Here is a 26,907-nt window from a genome sequence, read left to right on the forward strand (position 1 = left end):
AGCCATTTAGGAAACTCTAAATTGCATGTATAGTCAATAATTAATTAAAACAACAGCAAAATTAATTATTATTCAGCATGCTTTCTATAAAACACTGGCAACATTCAGAATGTCCTCAATGAGGTATCATGTCCAAACTTTTCTTCCAGTTAAAAGAAGATACTTTTTCAAGGCTTGTTTCATAGCCCATCTTCATTCTGTGCTTTTTTCTACTCTTCTGCCATGCATTTTTTTGTACCAAACCTACTAAAAGCTTACTGTCTCAATAGATAAAAATGATTTTAAGAAAAGAAATAATAAGAATGATCTTTCAAACCTTTTATAGAAAATATTTTAATGTGTTGTAGAAGTGTGTGGAATGTGCAAAGAGAATTCTCTAAAATAAGCGTTCCACCTTTACATGTTACTATCAGATGTGCAGAACAATCACCTAATGCAACAGAGAAGATAGCAATTTATGCATTAAATTGCATTATTGAATATCATTTGCCTCTATTGACACATCCGCATTACTATCCATAAAATAAAGTACCCTTCCTAGCCTGTTTAAAGAGCAGAGAACAAAGGAAACTTCAGTGACCTGAAGTCCAGATACCCAGGAATCCATCCAAAATTAATCTGTTTTTCCTGTAAGAGCAACTTGGTCAAGTGCTGATTGGCAACACTTACAATACCTCTAAAAATGTGCTACTTAGACACCTGCATTAGCAGTTTAAATATTAACCACCTCCTATTTACTTTTGTTGTCTCCTTTGTCACGGTGGAAAGAAAGCAGCATGTGGTGTGTGTGTACATGCGTGTGCTAAAGTTCAAACTATATCTCAGGAAATGAAAACAGCATTCAGCTCCACAAAGCAGGTGGAAGCATGGCAGAGATTTATAAAGGATAGGATTGGTTACCTTGGAAACATGTTTGATTCTTTCATCAAACAAGATGCTGTGTTGACCTATTTCTAACTACTCTGTACGGATTTAAGGTGGAACTTTTTGCAAAGTTTATAAAAAATGTCTGCACATCAACGATGAGTATTAATGTACTGTTCAAATGCATTACTTTGTTTTCCCTACACTTATAAGCCTTTAAAGTGAGAAAGATATTTGATAACAATAATGTAAAAACATAGATGTGATAATCTCCTTGACAAGAACTTGTATCCAATATACTTAAAATACTTGTGAACATTTAAAACCATTTTGACCAACATATTTTCTTTAGAATAACCACTTAATGAGTATATGTAAACAACTGTTTAAGGAAACAAGCCACCCCTCATCCTATCACAGAACTTACAAACCTGACATAAAGTTCCACCAGATATTTAGTATTATTTTGTCTTCCACAGCCTCAGTTCCAAAAGTTTATGTCAGTAAGAGCTGACATTTTACATGGCATTTTTGTATGAAGTTTATTACAACTGGGACTCAGTTTTTATAAGGCCTTTAATGCTGTGCATTAACAACAGAAGGACAACTGTGTCTAAATCAGTTCTCATAATATCCTATTAAATTTCAGGGTATGGGAAAATGAAAACAAAAAGGATCATTAATGTACAGATAATATATGGAGAGCATGCATACAGCACCTTGTGTTACTTATTTAGGGCCTCCTACGCAGTCTGGATGTCAAAGTTTTACAATACTTCCTAGCATCACACAGAGACGTGACAGAATCACAGAATCACAAAATCATCTAGGTTGGAAGAGACCTCCAAGATCACCTAGTCCAACCTCTGACCTAACACTAACAAGTTCTCAGACCCCATGACATCAGATCCCAGAAACAATCAGTGTTACTTGGTGCATTTGTCAATTTTCATTTTGTCTGATATATTTTGGGGAGATTTAATCTTTGCTCCTTGGCATCATGGAAAGCCAAAGTTGCAGAAAAAGCAGAAAGAAAGGAAAGCGAAAAACTCATAAACTGAAAATCAACTAAGTCTCATGAAGGAAAAAAAACAACAACTGAGGATTGTAAAAAGCAACTCTGTGCAAATAAAATTGGGTTGTATTCCTAATGTACAAGTAGTTCATATCATCGTGCCTACTTGATAATGTGATTTTTAGAGCCACTCTTAAAGTCACCGTATACAGCACATTTCCTGAAGCCTACCATTTTTTAATAATTCTCAGGGAGAACAGATGGATTTGTTTATTCTAGGGTATGTTTCTCGTAAAGAAATATATTAAAGGGCTATATGTTTGCAGCATTCAAGTGCCAAGATTTTACTCTTAACATTTCACATAAAAATTCAGCATTTTCTTTGAAATATCAGCTCTTGAGATTGTTATATTACTTTAAAAGAAAATAAAAAGAAAATAATATTGGCCATCATGGTCCTGGATAAAGCTCTGAAAACATTCAAAACACCAAAAAAAGATGAATTAAATAAACTCATTTCCTATTTCTTAGAATCCAAAGCCAAGTTCTGGTACTGTTCCTTAAATTATATGATGTTCAAAGGTTATTTTCTACATCCCTGTTTTACATCATGTCAGGTAGCAATGCCTGATGCCTTTCATAGACCTTTTTTTTATGGAGCTTTTTGAATCTGGCAACTTTAGCAAGACTGACTACCCTGAGTAGTGTAGATAACTGAAGCTCAAATTACTGCAGATCTGTGTTGTGGCCAAGAGGCTTATCTTCACATAAAATACTTCTGTCACTCTTATTAGTGAAAAGACCTTGAGTTGTGAGACTGCTTAGGTTTTAGAATTCTCTTCCGTCTCGGTAGGTAGCTACTCTAGCACTACTACTACTACTCCGGACTTAACAGACTCTGAACTTTTCAGAGAAAATGTATAACCATAACGGGGCAACCCTGGCTATACGTACAGACTGGGCAACGAGATGCTGGAGAGCAGCCCCACAGAGAGGGATCTGGGGGTTGTGGTTGACAGCAAGTTGAATATGAGCCAGCAGTGTGCCCTGGCAGCCAGGAGGGCCAACCGTATCCTGGGATGCATCAAGCACGGCATTGCTAGTCGGTCGAGGGAAGGGATTGTCCCGCTCTACTCTGCGCTGGTGCAGCCTCACCTCGAGTACTGTGTGCAGTTCTGGGCACCACAGTACAAAAAGGACATGAAACTGTTGGAGAGTGTCCAGAGGAGGGCGACAAAGATGGTGAAAGGCCTGGAGGGGAAGACATATGAGGAGCGGCTGAGGTCACTGGGCCTGTTCAGCCTGGAGAAGAGGAGGCTGAGGGGAGACCTCATCGCAGTCTACAACTTCCTCACGAGGGGCAGTGGAGAGGCAGGTGACCTATTCTCCGTAAACATCAGTGATAGGACCTGCAGTAACGGTGTTAAGCTGAGGCAGGGGAAGTTTAGGCTGGACATCAGGAAGAGGTTCTTCACCGAGAGGGTGGTCGCACACTGGAACAGGCTCCCCAGTGAAGTAGTCACTGCACCAAGCCTGTCTGAATTTAAGAAGAGATTGGACTGTGCACTTAGTCACATGGTCTAAACTTTTGGGTAGACCTGTGCGGTGCCAGAAGTTGGACCTGATGATCCTTATGGGTCCCTTCCAACTCGGGATATTCTGATTCTATGATTCTATGAACCATGGTCCTTTTTGCGGCATTTAGAGTCCTATGGTGAATGTCTTTGCACATCCTTGCTGTTCTGGGCAGTAGTGTATTAGTTAATTTGCCTAAAATAAACCTGAAATGTTTAGTGTCTTGACAGGTTGCTGAATAGCTTTCATTATAAGTAGATTTTTTCTGGTTGATTTAATAACTCAGCAACAAAGAAGACTCATCTCTTTCTTCACATAAACTGTTGAAGCTACAGGGTAAAGTTTTTTATCCTCAAAAGCCTGAAAAAATATATGGAGTGCATCTTATAAAATATGGCTTCGAATTCCCAAAGGGTATGAAAATAACCTTTTAAATATCCCGAAGTATGATAGTCAAGACACATAACTGAGAAGCAGTGACATGGCAAGGTAGGCTCAAAAACTCTCACGTAGAAAAGATATTTAAATCCAGCTGCCTGCATGAGTAGCAAGTGCTCTGAACACTGGCTGCTATTGTAGAAAAAGGATCCTTGCCATTGAAATTGTCAGTTTGGGAAGACTGCATAATTCCTTCTCTTTATTTCTATTGTGGAGGTACAGGTGGTAACAAAACAAACTGGAGTCCTTTGCATGCTACACAGTCTCTCTCACAAGAAAGTCAACTTAGTTCTGCTCTTACCAGTTTCAAGAAAGAAAATATTTTCCTCACCCTGGCATTTTCTCCAGTTCTTACTGGAGCAAACTTATCCTCTTCAAGAAAGAAAGGAAAAAAAAAAAAAAAAAAAGAGAAAGAGATTCTTTGGTTTACTGAAATGTGAAAAATTTTGTTTTAGTTTGGCCACAGAAACAGGACTTGCCCGGCCCAATGATGCAGCCAGCTGCAGGCCAGACAGGACATGCTCCCTACTGGTTTACAGACCTATTTCTTGTCCCTAAAATGCTGGATATTTATCAAGCAGACCAGATCAGGCTGAAAATGATTATCAGAGAATTTATTTCTAGGTCCTTTTTCAGTGTATACTGTGTTCAGATCAGATAATTATAGACATTCTTACAATAGGGTTTAAAATCGATCACAAAAATCATTCATATTGACCAAGTGTCAACAATTAGGTTATAATCTCTTTGCAGTTCATAATTCCCCCAAAGTTCAACTGTCTGCTTTTCCTGTAATATCTTATATTGACATAAGAATATCAGTAATACAGACCCCATTCTCATATCCTTCCATTATTCTAATTAACTCTGTCTAGTTGAAGATTAACACTTTCCTTCCTAGGACATCTGTCAACTGTATGTCATCACAAATTGCATTTTTCCTACAGCAGAAATGTTTTGTAAGTTAACACATTCATGCTCATGGCTCCATTCTTCCCTAGTTGTTTTTTTTGTTGGTTTTTTTTTTGCTTTTTGGTCACACTTCATTATAGACTAGCGACAACAAAAAACAGGTTGAAATTTATGCAGAAAGCCTGATATTGGACAGGCTGCTCATCCACAACACGGTCATTGAAGTTGAAAAACTGAAACCCAACTCTTTCTTCATTTTTGAATCTGAAAAATGCCAGACTTTGCAGATCTTCCAAAAACCCCTTTAGCAATCAAACACATTTGAAGATAACAACAAAGCACTCTGGATGTATTATTTCTGTGAGGTGTAAGCAAAACAATTATACTTAATTAATGCTGATCTAAAAATCACACACTTGGACTCTTAACTTGCTCAGGTAATACTGTGGCAATGTCCTTTTAATCACCAAGAGAAGCAACCAAGAGTAGTGGCTTTTTTTTTTTTTTTTTTAGTTACTTTAGTTACTTTAACACACAACATCTCTGTCTTTTTTAATGTGTCTAACACACCAAGATGTGCTTCGCTTAACAGACACTCTAGTGTTTGTTGTGTTTCTAGTTTATACTGTATCTACCACCTACTCACTAAGTTACAGATATATGATTACATAGGGCTGTGTTTAAAAAATATTATGAATTACCAGCTGCAATGAATTCACCTAGCAAAGCAGTAAGTGTCTGGAGAAAGAAACAAGCTTAGCTCCAGAGTATTTTACTTTCATTTTTTGTCTGCCTGTCTTTAGATATATCAGGAGGCATATATACTGACTTATTCTTATTGTGAATATGACATTTTATCTTAGAATATGTCTGGAATTTGTGTAAAACTTTAAAAGGTTATATTCTTGAACCCTGTTCCTCAGAGATCTAAAGCTCTGCTGACAACTGCAAGGACACTGATGCTCCAGGGACGCCTGCTTAGCCCTGGCATGTGCCCTGGCTGCACAGATGGGTTCCTGTGGTTTCTAAACACAACAATTTGCTCTGGCTTTAAACTGGCCCTGGCCTGGAGGCTGAGCAGCACTGCTCTTCTGTCTTACAGTGATCTAGCACAAAATGTGTACTGCTTGTTAGCCACCCGTGTAGAGTTCCCCAAAATGGAAAATGGCTGGCATGAGTATATCCAATACTTCTGACCTGATGAAATCTCAATTCTTTCCTCAAAAAAGACAACGAAAAAAAAAGTCTCATATCACTCTTTCCTATCCTTCTTGAGAATGGAATCTAACTATTCAGAGTCTTAACTTCCCGTTCTTAAAATCATTTAATTTGGGCCTTTTAGTTTTCACTTGTGCTATTTTCTATTTTCTAATTTATTATAATTCATCTTCCAAAAATTCAAAGCCCCCAAAATGATCTACAACCCCAAATATCCTAATTTAAATTTTTAAACACCCAAAGAAGAAGCAGAGAAAAACAACAAAATAATTTGCCACCTGATTTAAGATTCCATCTTCTTTTTTTTCATAACTTTTGCTTCTCTCACTCCTGTCCAAATACTAGGTAAAACTGAAAGACATTCCCTGCAGTCTTCATTGCTAAGGCTCAGAAGGAAACCACAATAAGGTAGGTATGCATTCTTTTCAGAAACTCTCTCTTTCCTCTCCTTTAGTTTCCTCTTTTATTATTATTATTAATTATTTTTTTTTTGAATGCAGAATTCAATCAAAAAAAAAACACTGGGAGATGGGAATCAAAAAGAATGCTATAAATGCTAACTAAATGATGAATATTAAACAAGCAATACTATTCATATTTTTCAGGCATTTAATTAGGAAGGACTTGCTGATTTCATCCTTGATGGCTTTAGCTATATCTGCAAATGAGAAAACAAAAGATATTTAAAACCTGATTTTTAACACTGTGGAGGTCTTTAGCTTTCTCTGCAGCAAGTTCTTATATGTTGGGCATGGCTGTAAAAAAAATAAATAAATAAATAACCAATATATAACAAATCAATAGTTTTCAATTAGGTATACCTAGGAAAATACCGCAGTGCCTTCAGGATAAATAAAGAAGCCTGAAAAGCAATTGAGTAAAATTGAAGTGTGATTGACTTGTGTGATTGACATGCTTAAAAGTGAATACAAACACTTGTGATTATAAGAATTTTCACTCCAAGGATGCTCATGAAGAATGCATTCAGTTTGATTTTGTGGTTCATATCTCACCACATAAGAAAGAAGTGCTGCATTTCATGGAGTTTGTAATTAATAATCATATCACTGATCTCTCATAAAAATAACTTAAATACATTCACATAGAGAAATAGATTTTTTTTATGATGCCATTCACTTCCTGGTGACCTCTACTACCATGACGAGATCCTTTTTTCAACATCTAAATCAAGATCTTGATTTCAGGTCAGTCCAAGTCTGTTAGAATGTTGACTCCAGTAGAAGATAATACTTCTAACAGGGTGAAAAAGCATAGGAAGTATAGAAATTGGATGTGTACAGACATCATGGAATTAATGATTCAAATATTCTACTAAATCAGAATGAGCCTAAATCATAATTTCCCACAGCAGGTTTTGTAACATGCAAAACTTCATTTTTTTTTTAAATTTCCAACATCTTTATTAAAGAAAATGAGATCAAGAACATGTTTTTTGAGACTGCTGCATATCCCAATAAGCCAAAAGAAAGAGACAGACAAGGAAAAGTTGGTCTTATTGAAGTCAGAAGGAGCATTCCATTTTGCTTTGCATTCAACTCCAAGCACAACTTGCATGGGGCTAGGATCTAGATACCCTGCTCTTTTTTTTTTTTTGCCCCCCCCCTTTTTTTTTTTTTTTATGAGGAAAACAAAAAGGAGTAGATACAGCATGAGACAATAAAGCAGAAAAGGACTAGGTGTCCCATATGATCTCAGCTACGCACAAAATATTCCACTATGAAAACAGCAAAACAAACAGCAAATGTGGAACATTTACTAGAATGTGAAGGTAGGAAATTACTCAGGGGTAACAAGATTATTAGGGAAAATGGAAAGGTATGGTACTGTATCCAGGCAGGAAACCATGGGAGATTTTTGCCTCTACAAAGGCAAAAACTATCTGCATTTAAATTGTGTCAGGGAGCCATGCAATCTGTAGGATTGTACAATAATATTTTAATCCAACATGCACACACAGTGCAATTTTACACTTCAAAACACTCCTCTAGTTCTGCCTGACTAGCTAGGCAAGGGCAGAGGTAAGCAAGATCTGTGCATGGCTGGGGAATAAGCTGGCTGCATGTGAGACTGCTATAATCTGGGGACCATAAAAGCAAACTTAAGCACTTCCTCTGTATATGATAATAGGATGGAGGAGCATGGGAGAGTGTTCAGCTCTCCTCCCTTTGCATCTCATAGAAATATGAACTGCTTTAACTTACCCAATAATTTAATGTAAACCTTTATTTTCATCACCTTTCACTCATGGGATGAACTCTAGTATTTTGACTTCTTCCTTCAGAAAACAGTGTGGGTTACCAGCCACATTCAGGGAGAAGACAGATACCTGCAATTTTCCAGGCCATCCCTGTGGTTCTAGGGTAGCACAGTTCACTGCTGTTTTAAGCTAACTGTGCTTTGAAAGTGCACTTTAGTCCTTAATGTTCAGGAAATGATTTTGAGGAGAAAGGGTTGTCATTATCAGCTTCAGCTTTGTGCTATGAATATACCAGATCAATATTGAAATACCCTTCTTTGGTCTTTTGCCTTATTTTTCTCAAGATAACCTTTACTGTCAGGAAAGTCAACTTCAGCAGTTTATTATATAAAATAAGACTGAAAGAGAAGAGAATTTTTTCAGAGACTTTCTACTGATATATGTCCATGAGTGGACTCTCCTGTGTGAAAACAGAATCACTCCAAGAACTGCTCAAATATATTTTTCAAACCTTCTGTTTTATGTAGTACACTTAGTCTATCGCATTCTCCATACTCCCAGTAAAAACTTTTGCTTCTTTCCAATTTCATCCCTTCCTATGAAGTCTTTAACCAGGTAAACAAGATGTGGATAAACCCTGTTTTTGGAAGAGCAGCCTCAAGATACTCAAGAAGAAAACCAAGGGAAAGGAAGATGTCAATAGGCCAGAATGTGTGGAAGATAGCTGAGCCACAGAGTAGTGAGAAATAGTTTTGAAGAGCTGCAATGGAGACTATGGAGAGAAATCAGTATGAGGGGATGTATGAATTAAATAAAGATAAATAACAGCAACAACAGATACAGGCAGGATTCCAGCAGCAGTTCCCCAGCGGTTTTAGTGTGTGAGACCTCCTACTCCATCCCACTTGCAGCCTAAGAACTGGAGCCCAGGCTGTGGGGGATGACTCTTGCTGCCGCACTCCCCAGCACTCACTCAGCTCCCTCAAACTGCTGGCCTTTTATGGCTCCACAGGTCCCTGATACCTCCCGCAGCCCTGTGCCCCTCAGAAAGAGCTGCTGCCCATCACCTACTACAGAAATTGACATGAGGAAAGCTCTGAGGGACATCTGATCACCTTCCCGTCCTTCTCTGCTGGAAACATATCTACTTTCACTAGAACTATCACTCTTAACAAACAACTTTGCTTTTCCTCGGCTGACTTTCATTTGGAAGACCTATTTCTTTTATCAGTTCCCTCATTTAAAAGCCTCCTTTCTGTCCATTTAGGCTTTTGCCATTCTGTCCAAAAAGGAGACTGAGCCTCATATCATTTGCTATGTCTGCATGCACTCCCTCTTTGCTGTGCCGGACAGTGCTTTCAGCCTCTTTGAGATCTGCAATATTGTCACCCCTTTACACAGTTCCCTTCTGCTTCCTGGGACATTTCCTGATGTACTCTGCTGTTGGAATATCTCTTGTTAACACAATCAATTCTGAGTGAGTTTTCCCAGTGTGACCTTACTGGGAAAGAAAAAAAATACTTAAGTATAGAACTGGAATTAAAACAAATTAAGGTTTTGATCAAGGCTAGCAGCTATCATATACCTGCTAAAGAACCTGCAACATACCCCGGATTTCTGGAAAGTATGAGCCCTGGAAGTTCTATCTTATGGGATGGTAAAAATGAAGACATCTAAATAACTATTCAGATTTAAAATAATAATAATAATAATAATTTACACTTGAGGAAAAGATTAACTTTTGCTTTCATAGTAACACAGTACATCTAGAAGACCGTTTTACTGTGGTAGACAGTAAAGAAAGCACTTTGGAAGCCTCCAGTAAACCCAGACTTCCCCTCTAGCTGTAGTACCTGTGCATTTATTTATATATCTAAGCTTTAACTGCAGTAACTAACTCAGTGAAGAGTCTCCATGGAGACTGAAAAGTCATTTGAAACACCCATGACTTTTCCCGTATATAAATCTCTCTTAACTGATACTGTATGAATTTTCAGCTAGGGGCAACATCTGCTGATCATTCTTGGTTACTTCTATATTTTCAGTAATCTGTTCACATATTGACAACAAAACTTTGTGAAGATTATAAAAAATGAAAAAGGACTTGTATTTAAGACCAGCTACCAGTATTGATTTTCTATGAGGGAACTGTCTTTAAGTCTGCTTAGAAATATAACTTCAACTGCTGTGTAAACCATTGAGCATTTGTGGTTTAAAAATTCATAAAAATGTAGATTACAAAGGCTGTACTAAATAAAAAGAGAGTCTATGACAGCTAATTTAAATTTGCACATCTAAAAATATAATACAAGAGAGATGTTTGTTATTTCTCTCAACTTTTCCACAGCTCACACCCATGCAATTTTAATCTATGCTTTTTTTTTTTTTTTTTAATTGCAGGTGCAGTGTTTTTTTTGTGGGTGACTTGTCACTAGGTCTTAATGATGTGTTTGCTGATTCTCACCCAGGAGCCAAAAGTGAAAGGACTGATATTAAATATTGCATCAAAAGAGGGTTTGCATCCCTATCCTTTCTGTCTGGTTCATATTTTGTTCTCTGCTTTTCTCCCAGAGGCTGTAACACTTGGTTGTATTATCTCATTGTTTTTAATAAGGGAGCTGCAATATGCAGGCTTCTCTCACGTTCGCACTAGAGACTGCTAGAGTCCTGTTTTTTCTTTAGACTTGTTTTGAAATATAATTTATTTATTTTGTTTTGTTTTTTCTTTATTTTTGCTTCCTTTAGTACAATTTGCCTCTGTTAATGTCTAGCAAAGCACAAATTTCAGTTCAATTAGTATGGATTTCCTACAGAGTTTTGCCCTCCAGGAACAAGAGGAAAAACAATCACCTCACATGGCAGATGCTGGCTGTGTTGTGTAGGGTACATCTGAAAGGCACAGTTTAAAACGTAGATATGGAAAAACTGGGGATGTCACTTAGACTTGTCTTTGTCAAACTGGGCCTGAAAACAGAAAGTGTTGGTTTTTCAGTTTGGTTTTTTTTTTTTTTAATTGACGTAACACCTTTTCACTTGCTGTGACCAAAGCACTGTGAGTATATATTTATAGTGCATGCGACAGGAGGTAATTCAAGATAAAATACATTGATTTATTCTTCCCCTTGGAGTATGTTGCTCTTACAATGTGAACTCATGGCAGAGGATGGCTGCTACAAGTGGAGGGAGTGGAGAGTTCATGAAAAGCCTCCCTGCTGTGAACACTAGGCAGCTACAGCTCTTCTCTTGATTTTATGTGTGAAGTAAGTTTAGTCCCAATGGTGGAAAAAAAAAAAAAAAGAAAAAAAAAAAAGAGGGGAGGATGGAGTGAGGTTCCTACTGTTCCTGGTAGTTACAGCTGACCAGATATGCACCTGCCTCTCTTCATTTTCCTCAATGTTTCCAGGAGTCGTGCACAGGCCTTCTGATTCCCTCCCCACAAATCCTCTGAAACCATAGTTCACCCTCTCTCGTTGAGGCAGCAATGTATAGATGAGACATCTATCGTTTGATCACTGAGCTGCTGCCTAACCCCTTCAGCTCACAGCTTACAGGGAACTTCCCGAAATCACTGAGGCTGTGTGTGCTGGGTTTTGTCACCCTATCCACATGGAGAACTCCAATTATTTTGCAGGAGTAGTTTGCATTCAAAGTCTATACTGCATGAACTAAGCACCGCATGGTGATACCTAAGGTCAGCTGGAGCAAATTAACAAAGTATTGGGAGCAGTGTTACTCCAGAGTCTTGCTGGAGTGGCTCAGCTGTCTTGAATCTTTCTGTGGAACACTGCATTATACAGCAAATGCAGCTGCAATGCACTCAAACATTGAGACGGTCCTCAGTTCTTTGTCAGCCAGAACAGGGTAAGAATTACAGCAGGACACTTTCTCTCCTCTGGTCCCTCTGGGGAGTTTTATAAGCATCTTGTGACCTCCAAGGCTCACTGTTTCCACTGCCAGTTCTGCATGAGTATCACATGATGCCTGGAGAAATTAGATATTGTAGAAGTATGTTTTTCTCTAAAGGCTACCTAATAAACACATGAAACCTTGACTCAAATAGAAGACAGGCTTTTCTGTCCTAGTTATCCTATAGAAAGAGAAGTGCTATAATGCCTTTCACATTTTGAGAAGGAGTGAGCACTTGATCATTACAGAATGCCTGTAATTCAGGTTAAGAAGATACTTTCCCTTCATTTTCCATATTTTTAACTTTATCTTTTAACTTTATCTTCATAAACCTAGAAATTCGGAAAGGTTAATTTGTCTTTAACATGCATATGATAAAAATAGTTTTTTTCTAATGGAAATTCATCCCTGAGGCTCTAGCTTTGGATTTTTTTATATTTTTTTTTTGCAACAGAGTTAGGTTTTGATGCTTTTACAAGTCTGCTAGATTCGTACCAGGCATAACCTATCCAGAATATATCTGTGTATTTAGAAGGTGCAACATACAGTTCTTCAGGTATCCTGTAATTTGCTCTGGCTGCCAGCTGGAATCTATCACTATAATAGCTTTAAGACCTGTTTTAAGTCACTGTTCATGACTTCCTTGAAGCTGAAATTTCCAGAAATCATATTTCATTTGTTCATGCCTTGATGTTCTTTGCATGGATTTGGCAGTGGCTCAAACAAGAAATAGGACTGACAAAACTACACTACTTTTTTTTTTTTTTTTAATGAAAGCATTCATTATTAAGCATACACTATGTATGTCTTGGTTTAATGGCCAGAGTCTTGCAATATTCTGATTACAGACACTCCAAAGGTTTCTTCAGTTGCAGGATAGACCTAAATAGCATGAGGTTATGCTTCAAAAATAACTACTACTACTGGATTACATTGCTATGTTACTTTGCAGTTTGAGTCTAGATATAAGAACATTGATGTCACTTGTCCTGCTTGATTGGTGGGCTGAATTCCAATAAACCTTGTTGTTCTCTCCCACATACAGCCTGTATCTCACATAGCTATCATCCTTTTAAAATTACCAATACTTGACAATTTAAACAAGCAGTGTTGAAGTCAGACAGAGAGGAGCTAGCAGAAGAAAGAAAGTGACCTGAGGGGTAGCAGAGGTGAAAGAGGTAATAAGTGAGAAGGTACTCTATCAAACATCTGTCAAAATACCCACAAAGCTATACAGTGCTTTGCTGCTTACTCGTATTTTGTTGGTTTTGTTGGCTTTTGAAACAACCTCCAGGCTGCATAAGCAAAACTACAGCCTTTGGTACTATTGACACTATCCCAATCCAAAGAAGATAGCTGCAGATCTGAAGTCCCCAACAGGAAAGGCTTCTTCAGTGAATCTCAATGTTTGAGTTTGGTGCAGGGGCCACAATATCTGTCCAAAGCTACAAATAACTAGACTAGAATATGGAGGAAAGTAAATTTTATGTCACTTGAGCTGAGAGTGGCAACAGTTTAGGGAAATTACTGAGCTGCTGATAAAACTCATAGTTGTTGGCTGACAGCAAAGCCTTCATTTGGGAATGCTGAGCGACAGGGTGACTTTGTCAACATGCATGGTTACAGGGAGATAAAAAGAGTGTATTAGTTACTGTTCAGCCAATAAAAACTGTCATTGCCACAAGGCTTTGTGACATTTATTGCTGACAATGAGAAGTTTGTGAGTGGATGATGACATGCCAGATTTTATTTTATTTGCTACTGGCTGTGACTGTCTGTAAAATAAAGAGAAAGACCAGAGTGAATATTGGAATCAGTATTTCATATACTTCCCATGGCATATGGTTGTATTACCATGCTTAAGTTTGTTTATCTTCTTAATAAACTCCAGCAGATCAACATTGGCTTCTCAGAGGCATTTTCCACTCTTTTTGGAAAATAGAAGTGTATCATCTTGTCCAGGAAAAAAATAGACAAAACAGCATATTTCATTAAGAGTATCATAGAACAGTTTAATTAATGAATATTAGTTAAGCACGGCAGCATTTAGATGTTAATCTGATCTTCTGGTTTGTTTTCATCTACCCCAGTGCAACTCCCTGTGACCATACATGAAGAAAAGCAGGATCAGGAGCAGAATGGAAGGCACCTCCTTTATGTAACAGTTCTCTGACTAGCTGAGTATCTATATTGCCTCATCAGCCATGCAATGAAACTCCATTGTGAAATTTCTGGTCCAACAAAGCAAGTTTATTTTCAGAGTGTCACATCTGCCCTATTATTATTAATTATTGATGTTCAGTTCAGTTACCAGCTGAGAGATAGCAGGCTACAAAATAGGTATGTTCTGCTGCTTGCTGTGTGTTCATAAATAACAATGGGCAGACACTCATAAACTAGAGGATAATTCTGCCACATGTGCTCCTGGGAATTAAAATTGAAGTATTACGACAGTTAAGGCAGACCTATCTTATTGCCAGATGTGGATAGTAGCCAGGCACAGTTTGTCATGTTTTCTCAAAAAAAAATATTTTGGTGTTTCAAATCAGAACTTCCATGTTTTCCTCAGTGAGGAAAAATGGCCTATGGAAGGAGCAATGTAGATGTCCGTAGTACTGCCCAGATCTGGTAAGAGGAGATGAAATTCATCCCCCGAACTGCAGCCCATATCTGAACGAGTGAGGGCTGCCAAACAGGTGCAGCCATGGTGGTGATATATCTGCCAGTCTGCAGCTGATGCTAACAGACAGGCTGCAGTACATGATGCTCCCATCTAGCCTGCTGGCCTTGCAGCGAGTATTGTCCAGTTATGGCCAATGGTGGTCCTAATCAACTACCATGTGAGCCAAAACTGAAAAAAATTAACAGGCAAATATGTAAGCCACTCACTAAGCCAGGTAGGTCCAGTGGAAGTGACTTCATCTTGCTGGTGAATTCCTGAAGCATAATACTGATATTAGCTGCTCTGGAGAGCTCTAATCAGCCACCAGCAAACAAGCAGGATCTGGGTGAATGATTGCTATCATGTCTTTGTGACTATGCTGCCCCATCTCAGATTTGAGGGGAAAAAAAAGAGACTTTGAACAGCCTGAGAGAATTCTGTCAAGATTATATTTGTTCCCTTTTCTTATTAGACTCTCCATTGTCAGCATTAATACATCTTGATGCAGCTCAGCAGAGCTGAGCAAACACCCTGATATTCGGTAGCAGCATGGTATCTAAGAAGAGGATCACACATCTATAGTGAAGAAGGTTCAGGTGGGTATAGAACCTTCTGCAGAAGTGCTTTGTCCCACAGCAAAATGAATGAAAGGAGTGGCCTGTAGGATGAAGATGCAAGTATGGATAAGGTCAGTCCCACAGTGTGTTTTCTCTATGACTGAAGAACAGAAAAACAGAAAAAGAAAAATATCATGAAAAGTTAACAGCTGTCTTTTCTGATTAGCTGCTACAATGCAAGAATAATTTTTTTGACAGTAAACGTACTGAAAACATTATATGATGAGGTTTGAACTTTTAAATCAAAGGTTTACTGTTTTCAAGACAAAAACAGTTGGATAAGGATTTGCATAAATTTCCATGTGTAATATGCATATTTAGATTCAGGGTTTAGCAGAAAGAAAATGATAAAAAAAATTATCTTCATCAAAGCAATGTTGTCCATCTACTGTGCTGCTTAAACCTAACATCAGATATGTTATCAGGAAGAGCCTTAAAAGAACAGGCATATGTTTTTTTTCATCACTTAGAGCTGTTTACCGTGCAAACCTAAAGCCATGCATTTGGCAATACCAGTGACAATAAAGCATTATACTTTACTTTCTTGCACACCCAAAACTTCAAGCAACAAATAAAGATTTTAGACACTGAATGCTTTTTGTTGGTGCATCATGAGTGTTATGGATGATATGCTGAAAATTATAGAAAACTGTAATTAAAAATGGAAAACAAGTGATTTACAACATTTTCCTTTCTTCAAAGTTTCCATTTATTTTAGGAAGAATCAGTTGCAGTATATGCTGCTCCTCAAATCTCTAGGGATATGCTGCATGCTTTACTTTGAAATGTGGTGTTATTCTTTTTTTTGAATGTACAGGAAGAAACACTGTGGCAGTATTTGGAGTATGTCTGCCAAACTGGAAAGTATGTAGGTGGTTTAAGCTGGCACCAGTTTAGCATTTGTGATCCAAATTATGTTTCATGACAAACTTTTAAGGGAAAAATAAGATATCATCTCACAGAACTAAGTTTTCTATATGCAATGTGCAACATCAGGAATTCAGTACCAAATGATTCATGAAAAACTGATGAGCAAACTGACATGGAATACAGAATATTGTTTAACTATTTTAAAGCACATTTTTTCCACCAAGTATTACTCTTTTTATAAATGTCTTGATATGATTTTCAGTGATTTGCTGTTCTTGTTGTTTTAGAAGCACATCTAATTTGTCATTGGACTTAATTCTTCTTACTGAAATAAAAGTGAAAAGTAAAAGTAAAATAAAGTGAGTGTTCAGTTTATGAAGATCAAAGAATTTTAGTTTAATGTTCTGCGTAACAAAGTTGTAGTGTGCTTATGTGGCAAGGTTTTGGTAGCAGGGGGGGCCATTGGAGTAGCTTCTGTGACAAGAATCCAGAAGCTGCCCCATGTTAGATAAAGGGCCCTGCTGCTCGCCAGAGCTGGGACAATAAGAGATGGTGTTTGCGCCTCCGTGAGAGCATATTTAAGAAAGGGGGAAAAAAAAAAAAAAAAACTGCTGGGGAGCAGCAGCTAGGAGAGAGAGAAGAGTGAGAAGCAGCCCTGCAGCCCCCCAGGTGAGTGCAGCAGGAGGGCAGGAGGTGCTCCAGGCAGGCAGCAGCAGTTCCCCTGCGGCCTGTGGAGAGGCCCCTGGTGCAGCAGGCTGTCCCCCTGCAGCCCACGGGTCCCACACGGAGCAGATCTCCACGCTGCAGCCCGTGGAGGAGCCCCCGGTGGAGCAGGTGGATGTGGCCTGGAGGAGGCTGCGGCCCATGGAGAGCCCCCGCAGGAGCAGGCCCCGGGCCGGAGCTGCAGCCCGTGGAGAGGAGCCCCCGCAGGAGCAGGGGTCTGGGGGGAGCTGCCGCCCGTGGGGGACCCGTGCTGGAGCAGTTTGCTCCTGGGGGATGGACCCCGTGGTACGGAGCCGTGTGGGAGCAGGTCTTGAAGAGCTGCTGCCTGTGGGCAGCCCCCGCAGGCTCAGTTCGGGAAGGACGGCATCCCGTGGGAGGGACCCCGCGTGGAGCAGGGGCACAGAGGGACCGTGAACGAGCTGTGGAGATGAATCGCTAAGGAATTACAGCCCCCAATCCCCATTCCTTTGCACTGCTTGGGGGAAGGAGGTAGAAGAGGGAAAGGTGTTTTTGGTGAGCTTCTACTTTTCTCACAGCTCTAGCTTGTTAGTAATAGGTAATAAATTTCATTTTTTTTCCGTATGCTGAGTCTGTTTTGCCTGTGATGGTAATTAGTGAGTGATCTCCCTTATCTCAACCCTTGTCCTTATCTCAACCCTTGAGCAGGGGCACAGAGTGACCGTGAGGGAGCGGCGGAGAGACGAAGTGTCAGGGACTGACCGCAGCCCCCATTCTCTATTCCCTGCGCTGCTCAGGGGGAGGAGGTGGAAGTGGGTGGATGGGGGGAAGGTGTTTTTGGTTTCTTTACTTTGTTTCTCACTTCTCTAACTTGTTAGTAATAAGCAATAAGTCTTACTATCTCCGTACTCTGAGTCTGTTTTGCCTGTTACGATAACTGTTAAGCGATCTCCCCATCCTTATCTCAAACCTTGAGCCCTGATTTTCTCCCCTTTACCCTTTCAGTAGTGGGAGTGAGAGAGCGGTCATGGTGGAACTCAGCTGCCCACCCAAGTAAAACCACAACAGAAGTCCGTTTCCAAGAGTAAACATTAAAAGGGAAAAGTGGAAATTTCATTTCTTTGTTTCTTATATTTAAGTCTGTAAAGAATATGAGTCCCCTTAGTGCTCAGAGGGAAGACAAATGAAAAAATACACCAAACTGTGATTCATCCTTAAATTTCACCCTTTTCTTTTCACACAATACATTTATGCAATATTAGCGTTTCATTCGTTTTAAATAGGAGAGTGACATGAAACTATCCACCAATGCACAGTTTCATACATCTGCTTGGCTAAAAACTCTACATCAAATAACTAGAAAATTTGCTTAAATCACTTTGTCCAGCCCCAAGCTAATATATCTAATACCAGAGTCCTCTATCAGAATACTCCTCCAGCTGTCTCTAACCTGCACTGCTGTGTGGAGGTTGCTGTCGGCTGCATGGCAGTCTCTCTGTGTGTGAATCACTGGTGGACACGATGCAGCTTGAGTCTAGACAGAGCCCCATGGGACAGAGATCCCAAGGACATGCAGGAGGAATGGCACACACGGCTTGCATCAGCGCTCTTTGCAGCAGGACTGCACAAATTGTGCTGCATGTCGGGTCATGTTTTGTCAAAGAGGGATGGAGGTTACATTTGCCCAGAAGCGCTTTCCAGATTTGTTCCCTGATAGACAGCAAATAATGGATTTTTTTCTGAAATGATAGAACTAAGTTCAATATTGAGAGGTAAAAGAAAAATACCCTGTCTGTAGATCAAGCATGTGTTGAGCATGAATATTAGACTGAAAGTTGAGAGGTGGCAGCAAAAATACTGAACCTTTTAGAACATATGCTCTTTAGAAGTGGATGTAGCAGTGCTGACATTAACTTAATGGGCTAATTTGCTTTGAGGAATTTTTACATTCACCCATTAACATGCTAATGTATTTTCCAATTTTATTTCTTTCTCTGAATGACAATTCAAAAATGCCATCGTGTCTCTTACTAGAAGAGAAACATGTAACAGAAAACAGAAAAAAATAATTTCTAGCACACTGTAGCTATACCTGCTAACTTGTATTTTACTCAGAGTGCTAAAAGGAAACAAAAAGCAAATATTTTGAAGAAACTGTACATTTTGTTTTCCACAGTGCTGTCCAGAATGACAATTATTATTGGCATTTCAGTAAATTCAGCTGCCTAATGCCATAGTGGAGTGAATGTTCGTATTTTTTAAAGCCTTAACTCTGAAGATTATCTTGTATGAGTAGTAGCACAGTCACTCTTTAAAGCTCTGCTTTCAAACTACTTCAAATTTTACTTTGAAGATTTTAATTCAAGCCATGCATACTATAGGAAAAAAAAAAAAAAAAGAGAGACAAGAAAAAAAAAAAAACAATACCAGTTTCTGATAATGGCTTAGCTCCTAATATTGCACAGATCTACTCTGGTCTTACTTGATGACTACTGTTTCATTTCTATTATCTTTCCCCAGAACCAATTCCCAATAACTATCTCCCATGTATTATGGGCACAGATGAGTGACACATTAATAGAATTTATTCTGTTGGCTCTAATCTGAAATTCACTAAATTTTCACATTGTTCCACTAAATTCTGCAACAATTTCATATGAAAATGCAAAAGTAAACACAATATAACAAAATTATTAAATCAGAAATTGTCTGCTGTGTGCTAAGCCTCTGTCTCCTTCATATAATAGGCAGAATATATACCTCCTGACAGCTGATTCCTTCCTGAAGGTGATGAGCTTGAATTAACAGAAGGATGGAGAGCTGTTTAAATCACACAGGAGAAAAAAAAGCAAGAGAAAAAGAGAAAAGAGAAGCATCTTCAATGGAAGACTCTCTGAACTTCTTAAGATATGTAATAGTACTCCTTTCCAAAGGGGACATTGAAAATTATCTGTCCAAAGTCCTTAAGTTCGTTCAACTTTGTGTGTCTCCTGAGGAGACATTTTGGGATCTGATATTCCAGCAATGCAGTATTCTCAAATTTTGAATGCCTGCACAAAGAAGCCCTCCACAGCATCCTTTCAGCAGTTACCATACAGTGATACATATTGCCAGACAAACTCTTCGAGCTGGGACAACTTTTTCAGGTTCAGAGGACTGACTTAAGGTGTGTGTACACCATTATATGTAGTGTCCCTGTCTAGTCTTTGGATTGTGCAAAGTTTCAAGTCATCCAGCTGGATTTCAACCTAGAACATAAAGCTTCAGGCTTTTATATCATGGCTTACATTCCTGCTGTTTCTAACCTAGAAATATTTGAAAATATTCTGGGTATAAGTAAATCTCCAAACCCAAATCACTCAGTAAAACGACAGAAAGATTGCACATATAAAAACAGTTTTAACTTCCAACTCAGGAACACTTATTTTCCTGGCACTTCTATGGAACTCAACATAATGGTTTGAAAGCATTTCTACCATAAGGAGCCACTGCCATAAGGCTAACAACTTATGTGGAGAGAACCACTAAGAGGAAAGGTGTCATTAAAGCCCCTAGTGAAATGTAATAATGAAAAAGGCTAAAAATGTAAATGCTACAGATGACAAAATAAAAGAAGAATGAATGCAAGCACTGTGACATTATAACTGAACTCCTAAAACAAATATGCATTGAAGTGGCATGGAGACACTCGTAACATTTACTGATTTCCTATTCAGATTTAAAAAGAAGTTTATTTAAGAAAATCAGATTTCATTAGATTAGTTCCTTGAAATATGTGGGTGTTATCTAAAGAATTCATCTAGATGGCATGTTGTGGTTCTTGCCTGTTTCTAATGTGGGCTCTTTAGACCTCAGCCGAGCAGAAAAACGATGCCCTTCAAGTGGTTCCTATTTACAGGAAAAAAGTTATGTTCCCAGAATCTGTGAATAATTTTGCAGATTCTGCAATGCAAGAAAGCACATCCAAGTACACAACTTGCACTTGCAGCATTAGCTGCACTTCTGGAGGAAAAGACCTCCTGCAAAAGGCAGCTTCAAAATCTGGGCGGAGCTCCATAGGAGGTCTGCTGAGTCAAAGCATGTTTGCTTTGCTGTTTCTACTAGCAGCCAGATTTTCAGCACGCACTGTCTCTCACTGAATAAAAACAGAAGATGTTGGTCCTTGGGAACTTCTGAAAATCTGTATCTACATGAGGAGAGTATTGTTCAGTGCTGTGACTACTGCCACTGTCATTTTCTTTGGAGGGAACACATGCAGAGACTGACTTGGCACTGCTTCTTGGACAGCAGTACTGGCTTGTTCAGGCTGGTCATGTACACAGGTTGTTCACCTAACCTGCTACAAGTGATAGATGCTCCATGAGACAAACTAACTTCCCCTGCCTTAGTTAAACAAGTATTCTTAATAATGATCCTTCCTGTCTGAGGAAGGCAAACTGTCTTTCCCCATTTTGTCTAGACCTATAATATTTTTTTGGAATGTCAATATTGTAAATAATACATTCCATCTCTTCTCCACCATGGAAAAAGGTTATGCAGGGACTGAGTCTTGATGTATGAACCTCTCCAAATATTTCACAAAGAAAAATTAAGTATCAAAAATTCCTGTTAGCTGCAGAATTCAAATACAAATTGCTTCTGAAATCTAGAGCAAGAAAGTATTTTGCCTCTTTTTTTTTTTTCCTTTCATTCTAGTTCTCTCTAAAAGTTGAAAATATATAATTAAAATAATGTCAGGTCAGAGAACAATACCAGCAAAATGCACCACAGAGATAAAAGTAGGTGACTGATTCTTCTTCAGGAGAGGTAGCTAGAAGACAAGCAATACTCTCTAAAATTAATATAGAGAAATAAATTAGTCACTGAAATGGATTAATTCTGGTTAGAGATCTCTCAATAGAGGAGTGGAAAAGGGTTGTAATCGTTAAATAGGGGCATAGCTAGTGGGGTGTTGCATGAATTTTCTTGGAGAAATATTCTTCTAATAGCAATATTTTTTAATCTCAAAAGAAAAAATCTACTTAGGTTACAGCTTTTGTTTTTACTGCCATCTGTAATCTTTAAGGTTTTTGATTTTACTTAGTGAAGGTGAGATATGAATGTTTCCTGAAGTATCTGCAGTATGGTTGAAAATTATTGGACTTTCAAGTCTTTTGGCCAAGACAAAACACTTTCTCAGTCTCACACGCTGGTAGAAAAATGTTTGCCTGCCGAACTGTTGCATATATTGGTGTTAATAGGTTTCAATAAAAATACAGACATTGATTTATTTTCTATGTAAAATGTTAATGGTCTAATTAGATATATTATTTCTCACAGCTAAACAAATTCATGCTGACCTAAGCATGGGATATTTGGAAATATGACAATCCATCTGTTGTTACAAAACAGAGATGTCAGCCATATTTCAGATTGAACAAATTTTTTTTCAATATGAGTGCAAAAGCTTGAACAAACTGATTTTAAGGAATCATGAACTCCTTTATCCAGATCTAAAAGGCACATGGAAATTCGTTGTCCTAAATGTAATGTCATTTCTAGATGAAGCCTTAGAGCTAATGGATTTTGAGCTTGGATTTGGCCCATTGTGCACATATGTGAAATGGTATCACTGCCATGGAGGCACGTTTATCACAGCGAAAAGCATTTTAAACCCCAGAGAGGGTTTAAAGCTCCCTCTCTGTCCCTGTATCTTTCACAAATGCAGACAAATGTGCACAGTCACGTTTGGTCCCCTGCAGCATTGGTAACTGTGAGTTTTCTTTAACTTTTCTCCCATTGAGAAGCAAGCTGTAGTTCTGTGGTTGATATCAAAACTGGAGTATGGGTTAATAAAATCAATTATCAACTGTGAGATGGGAGGAATAAAACAGAGAGGAAGAACAGCAGGGCAGCAACTGGGTTCATGAAATTAAAAATGAAAATAAAAGCAAATCTATGTCTCATCCTGACAAGTGAGGCACTATGCCTGTCTGTCATCCCTTTCATCATGCAGATGACTCCTCAGTAGCTCTAGGCATATAATCATGCAATCCCCTGTCCACCAGATTTCCACAGCAGCTGCCAACTGTTTGTAAAGTTTCTAGTTAAAAATTATGGAAAATCATATTTCAAAAACCTAAAAGCTCCATAACTTTTAAATATTTTCTTGTTTCATTTTACAGTGAGTTTTGATTTAATTCGTATGAAGCCTAGTTATTTTTCACCAGGAAAGAAGGAATGGCAGTGGCAATAGATTTATGAGGCTGGAAAACAAACAGGTGGGGAAATTAATAATAAGTACTCATATTTACAGTTGCTATAAGGAAACCTTTGTATCAGAGGAAGCTAGATAATACATGGCATACCATCTGGTTTGCCTAGAGATGAGGCAATGAGATTTGCAGATTACAGCTGGTCACCAACAGCCATTATCACACAGATAAACCAGTGCTTGAATGGAATTGGCCCGTTGACAAAGGATAGCAGAACCAAACCAAGAAAAAGCTTCAGCTGGCAGGCCCAGGAAGCAGTGGTGCTGGCTGGCACACCTGCAGGGTCAGAGGTTGAGGGTGGGTTCCTTTGTTCCTTGGTTTTGCTAAACTTCCACAGCAGCACCTACAAATTACAGCTGCCTACTATTAGGTAGGAGAATCTGTTTCATGCTGTTGAGCAGAGCAGTACTTGCAAATGTGTAACATCAAGCCCTCAGCATGATACCTTCAGCTTGTACAAAAGGGACAGAATACCCCCTTCACATAACAAGTTACAGTGAACAAACCTGTCTTCCACTTTGAGTACCATGCAGAGTCTCCTTTCAGAGAAATTCATTTATCCAAAAGCTAGTCATCTGGTCTATACTAGTTATATAAGTTCATCGATTCTTTAGTAAACAGAAAGAGATGGACCCTTCATAAAAGCAATTCAGTGTAGAGTTGTACTGACAGCAATGAGAAGGTAGGACACAGTCTGGAGTTGTCCATTTCCATTGGATGAATGACTACATCTGTGGTGTTCAGACTAGATGTGTTAGGCAACACAAGATTTTATTTCTTGTAAAGCAGAATCAAGCTAAGGTTCTCAGTTCTTATTTTCTGAGTGCTGAATGGCCAGATTCAGCATACCCAGATGAAGAAAATATACAGGTGTAGAGAGAGATGATGCTCCATGGGCTCAGTGGTACTTTCTCCCACAGTAATAAGTAGAAGAGTGTGAAAGAAAGAACGTTTTTTATCGGAGAGTCTGTGGCTAGGCAACAATTCCCAGTAGAAACAGGCATCATAACATCATTGCCTTTTAATTCAAATGTAAAATGTGTTTCTGACCTTGCCAATCCTGAAAAAAGAGTATACAATAAAGCGCATCTTAAAATAACAAAAAGAGCCAAAGAAATATACTGAACAATCATGCAAACTCTGAACAAAATACTCTCTCAAACATGATTCTCCCATGGTAACAATGTGCAAGAGAGCACACAGAACACATGTGACAAATGCTATTCATATCACCCAGAGCACTGCTAGGAGGCTCTCAGATATGAAAATAACTCTTAAAGGATAAGATGAGACAGCTGAGAGTAGCTCTAGTTTTCCTTTTGGGTCAGCTTTACTTTAAAAAAGCCTTAAATTGTTTGGATCCTGGTTGATCCATACCTGATTAAAATGACATGCTGTTATGGAGACATCTTGCTATTCACAAAATATATGGTAATGCAGGTACCATCTATTTTAGATTCTATAACTCTGATGAAGTTTTCTCATAATTTTTACATTTAAGCTACATGAATGAAAATGTAATGTCTAACCAGCTAAGGTTAACAACAACATTAAAAAATTAAATCAAATGACAACCCCACGCACAGAATCCCATTTCTTTCCGTGAACTATGGAAACGTTTTCTGGTATTTTAGCAATTACTCTCTATGTTAGCATGTTGCTGTTTTTACTGTTATAAATAACCTACATTAACTGACATCACAGAAAACACAATGGTTGCTAAGAATCAGATCCACCACATTTAAAGTAGTCACTGTCTTTCCACAAGAACAAAAATCCTACCTTTGGGTATCGGAATGCTTGGACACTGTATCTGGAAATAACTATTAAAAAATAATTTACACTATCACAACAGGCAAGCGATATCAAACATTCTCTGTGATAGTTAATATGAGATCCAAGTTTTACTTACCAATCCTGCACAGCATTGAAGGATTCTTCATTCGTGATGTCATACATTAAAATGAAGCCCATTGCACCCCGGTAGTAAGCTGTGGTAATTGTTCTGTATCTCTCCTGACCTGCTGTGTCCTAAAACAGTAATAGAGAAACTTTTTACATACTGCAGATAAATTGAAATATGTGTTTGTTTTTTTTTTAAAAAAAAGGAAGAAAACTCCAACAATGGCCATTGTACAACTCTGCAATCCCCCTCATAAAGCTAATCAGCAGGGAGAAAACTGAGGATAACAGGAAAAAGGAGAATTATGCTTTGGATCAAAATAGGAGGAATATGTCCATTCTGCAACGAGGTGAGAAGCAGAAAGGTATGGCAGTGTGTCAGGTACTATAACAGATGTCTTTCATTGCTTCATGTCATGCAACAACCCGAATTTTGGGTGAGAACCTCGTCTCCTGCTTCTGCCTTGGACATTTCCATAAAGTCTCATGTTCTGGACCAAAAACTGTGATAAATCAGCGTCCTTAAGATCTTCACCATAAGACTACTATGATTTCTGAAGTCCGGGAATGTCCTGGCTAAAAAGGCAATGTCTACTTGCTCTGTTTTTGTGATTTTAAGCCATTGATCCTCGTGCCAACTTTAGCACAAATATGGATTTGTGCTGACAAAATAAAAGCTGACATACTGTTCTTTTAAAATAAGCATAATAGCTGACCAAAAAAAAAAAAAAAAGGTCTGCTAGCAGTCCCTTGCCGCAAACCAGTTTTCTCCCTCATTCTCTGTATCTCATCTTCCTGTCTGTAAAGTCATGAATTTAAGTTTTCCATTTTCCTACTCCTTGCTTTTTTTACTTCCATTAGCCACCATCTGGGCAGGGACTACCTGTTACTACTACATTTAGATGCAACATCTATCATAGCTACCCATGTCTGTACTAAGATTATGAGACACCATCAATAACCAAATTACAAGTATCCCGTTGCAACATGCTTATTTATCATTTTTAACCATAAACATTAAAAGCTTTAGATGAAACATACATAACATTTCAGTGTAATCCTGTAACTCTAATAGATCAACTGAACATCTTTAGTTTTAATGGACTTTGAATCATAATTTCATTATTTCAGATTTGTTGAGTAGATAAGAACTAGTTTAACATACAATAAGAACAAATTTATTTAATTTGTCTTCCTACTGGGAGAGAAAATCAACCTGTGGTAGACAATGTTTTATTTGGATTGTTTTCTGAAATGGTTTTTGTGTTAGTAGTACTCTTATGAAGAAGAGAAAAATAGATTGAAATGGCATTCTTTACATTTTGTTCATCCTTAAACTAATAAAGGAACAAAGTAGATTCTACATACATCAGAAACCACTTACAAAACAAGAAATATTCTTGATTTTTTTTTCTATTTGGTTTCAGTTACTGAGACCAAACAAAGTTTTACCTAAAATATATGGATTCAGTTCATTCTGGATTACTGTTGCTACTGCCTTGATGTAGCTTCAGTGCTCCAAGACTGAAAGTTTTACAGAAGTTAAACCCTAATAAGTCTCATGAGAGGTTAGGCTCTGCCGTTTTGTCTGCGAAAGGCCAGACAACCCTAAACTTTTTCTGTTTATACTCTGAGCTGGCCAAGCCTTTTTCACCTGTGGTCTGGAGGCTGGATAGCTGCATTAACGGAACTGCTTCCAGTTTTTCTGATGGTATTACTGAATATTAAGGTATTAAGACTCTTGCACTAAGCCTGTGTGTATTCTAATACTTGGA

General features: G+C 38.3%; 1 protein-coding gene across 1 annotated transcript in view; it reads right to left on the reverse strand.

Moving 5' to 3' along the window:
- Nucleotides 1-26,907, reverse strand: part of RAB3C (RAB3C, member RAS oncogene family) — a 144,000-nt gene that overhangs the window by 49,072 nt on the left and 68,021 nt on the right. Inside the window, exon 3 of the mRNA XM_083816184.1 lies at nt 25,143-25,261. Coding sequence (XP_083672310.1) covers nt 25,143-25,261 — 119 coding nt within the window. The remainder of the gene's footprint in view (nt 1-25,142; nt 25,262-26,907) is intronic.

The sequence above is a fragment of the Anser anser genome (assembly GCF_964211835.1).
Source record: "Anser anser genome assembly, chromosome: Z".
NCBI classification, from domain to species: Eukaryota; Metazoa; Chordata; class Aves; order Anseriformes; family Anatidae; genus Anser; species Anser anser.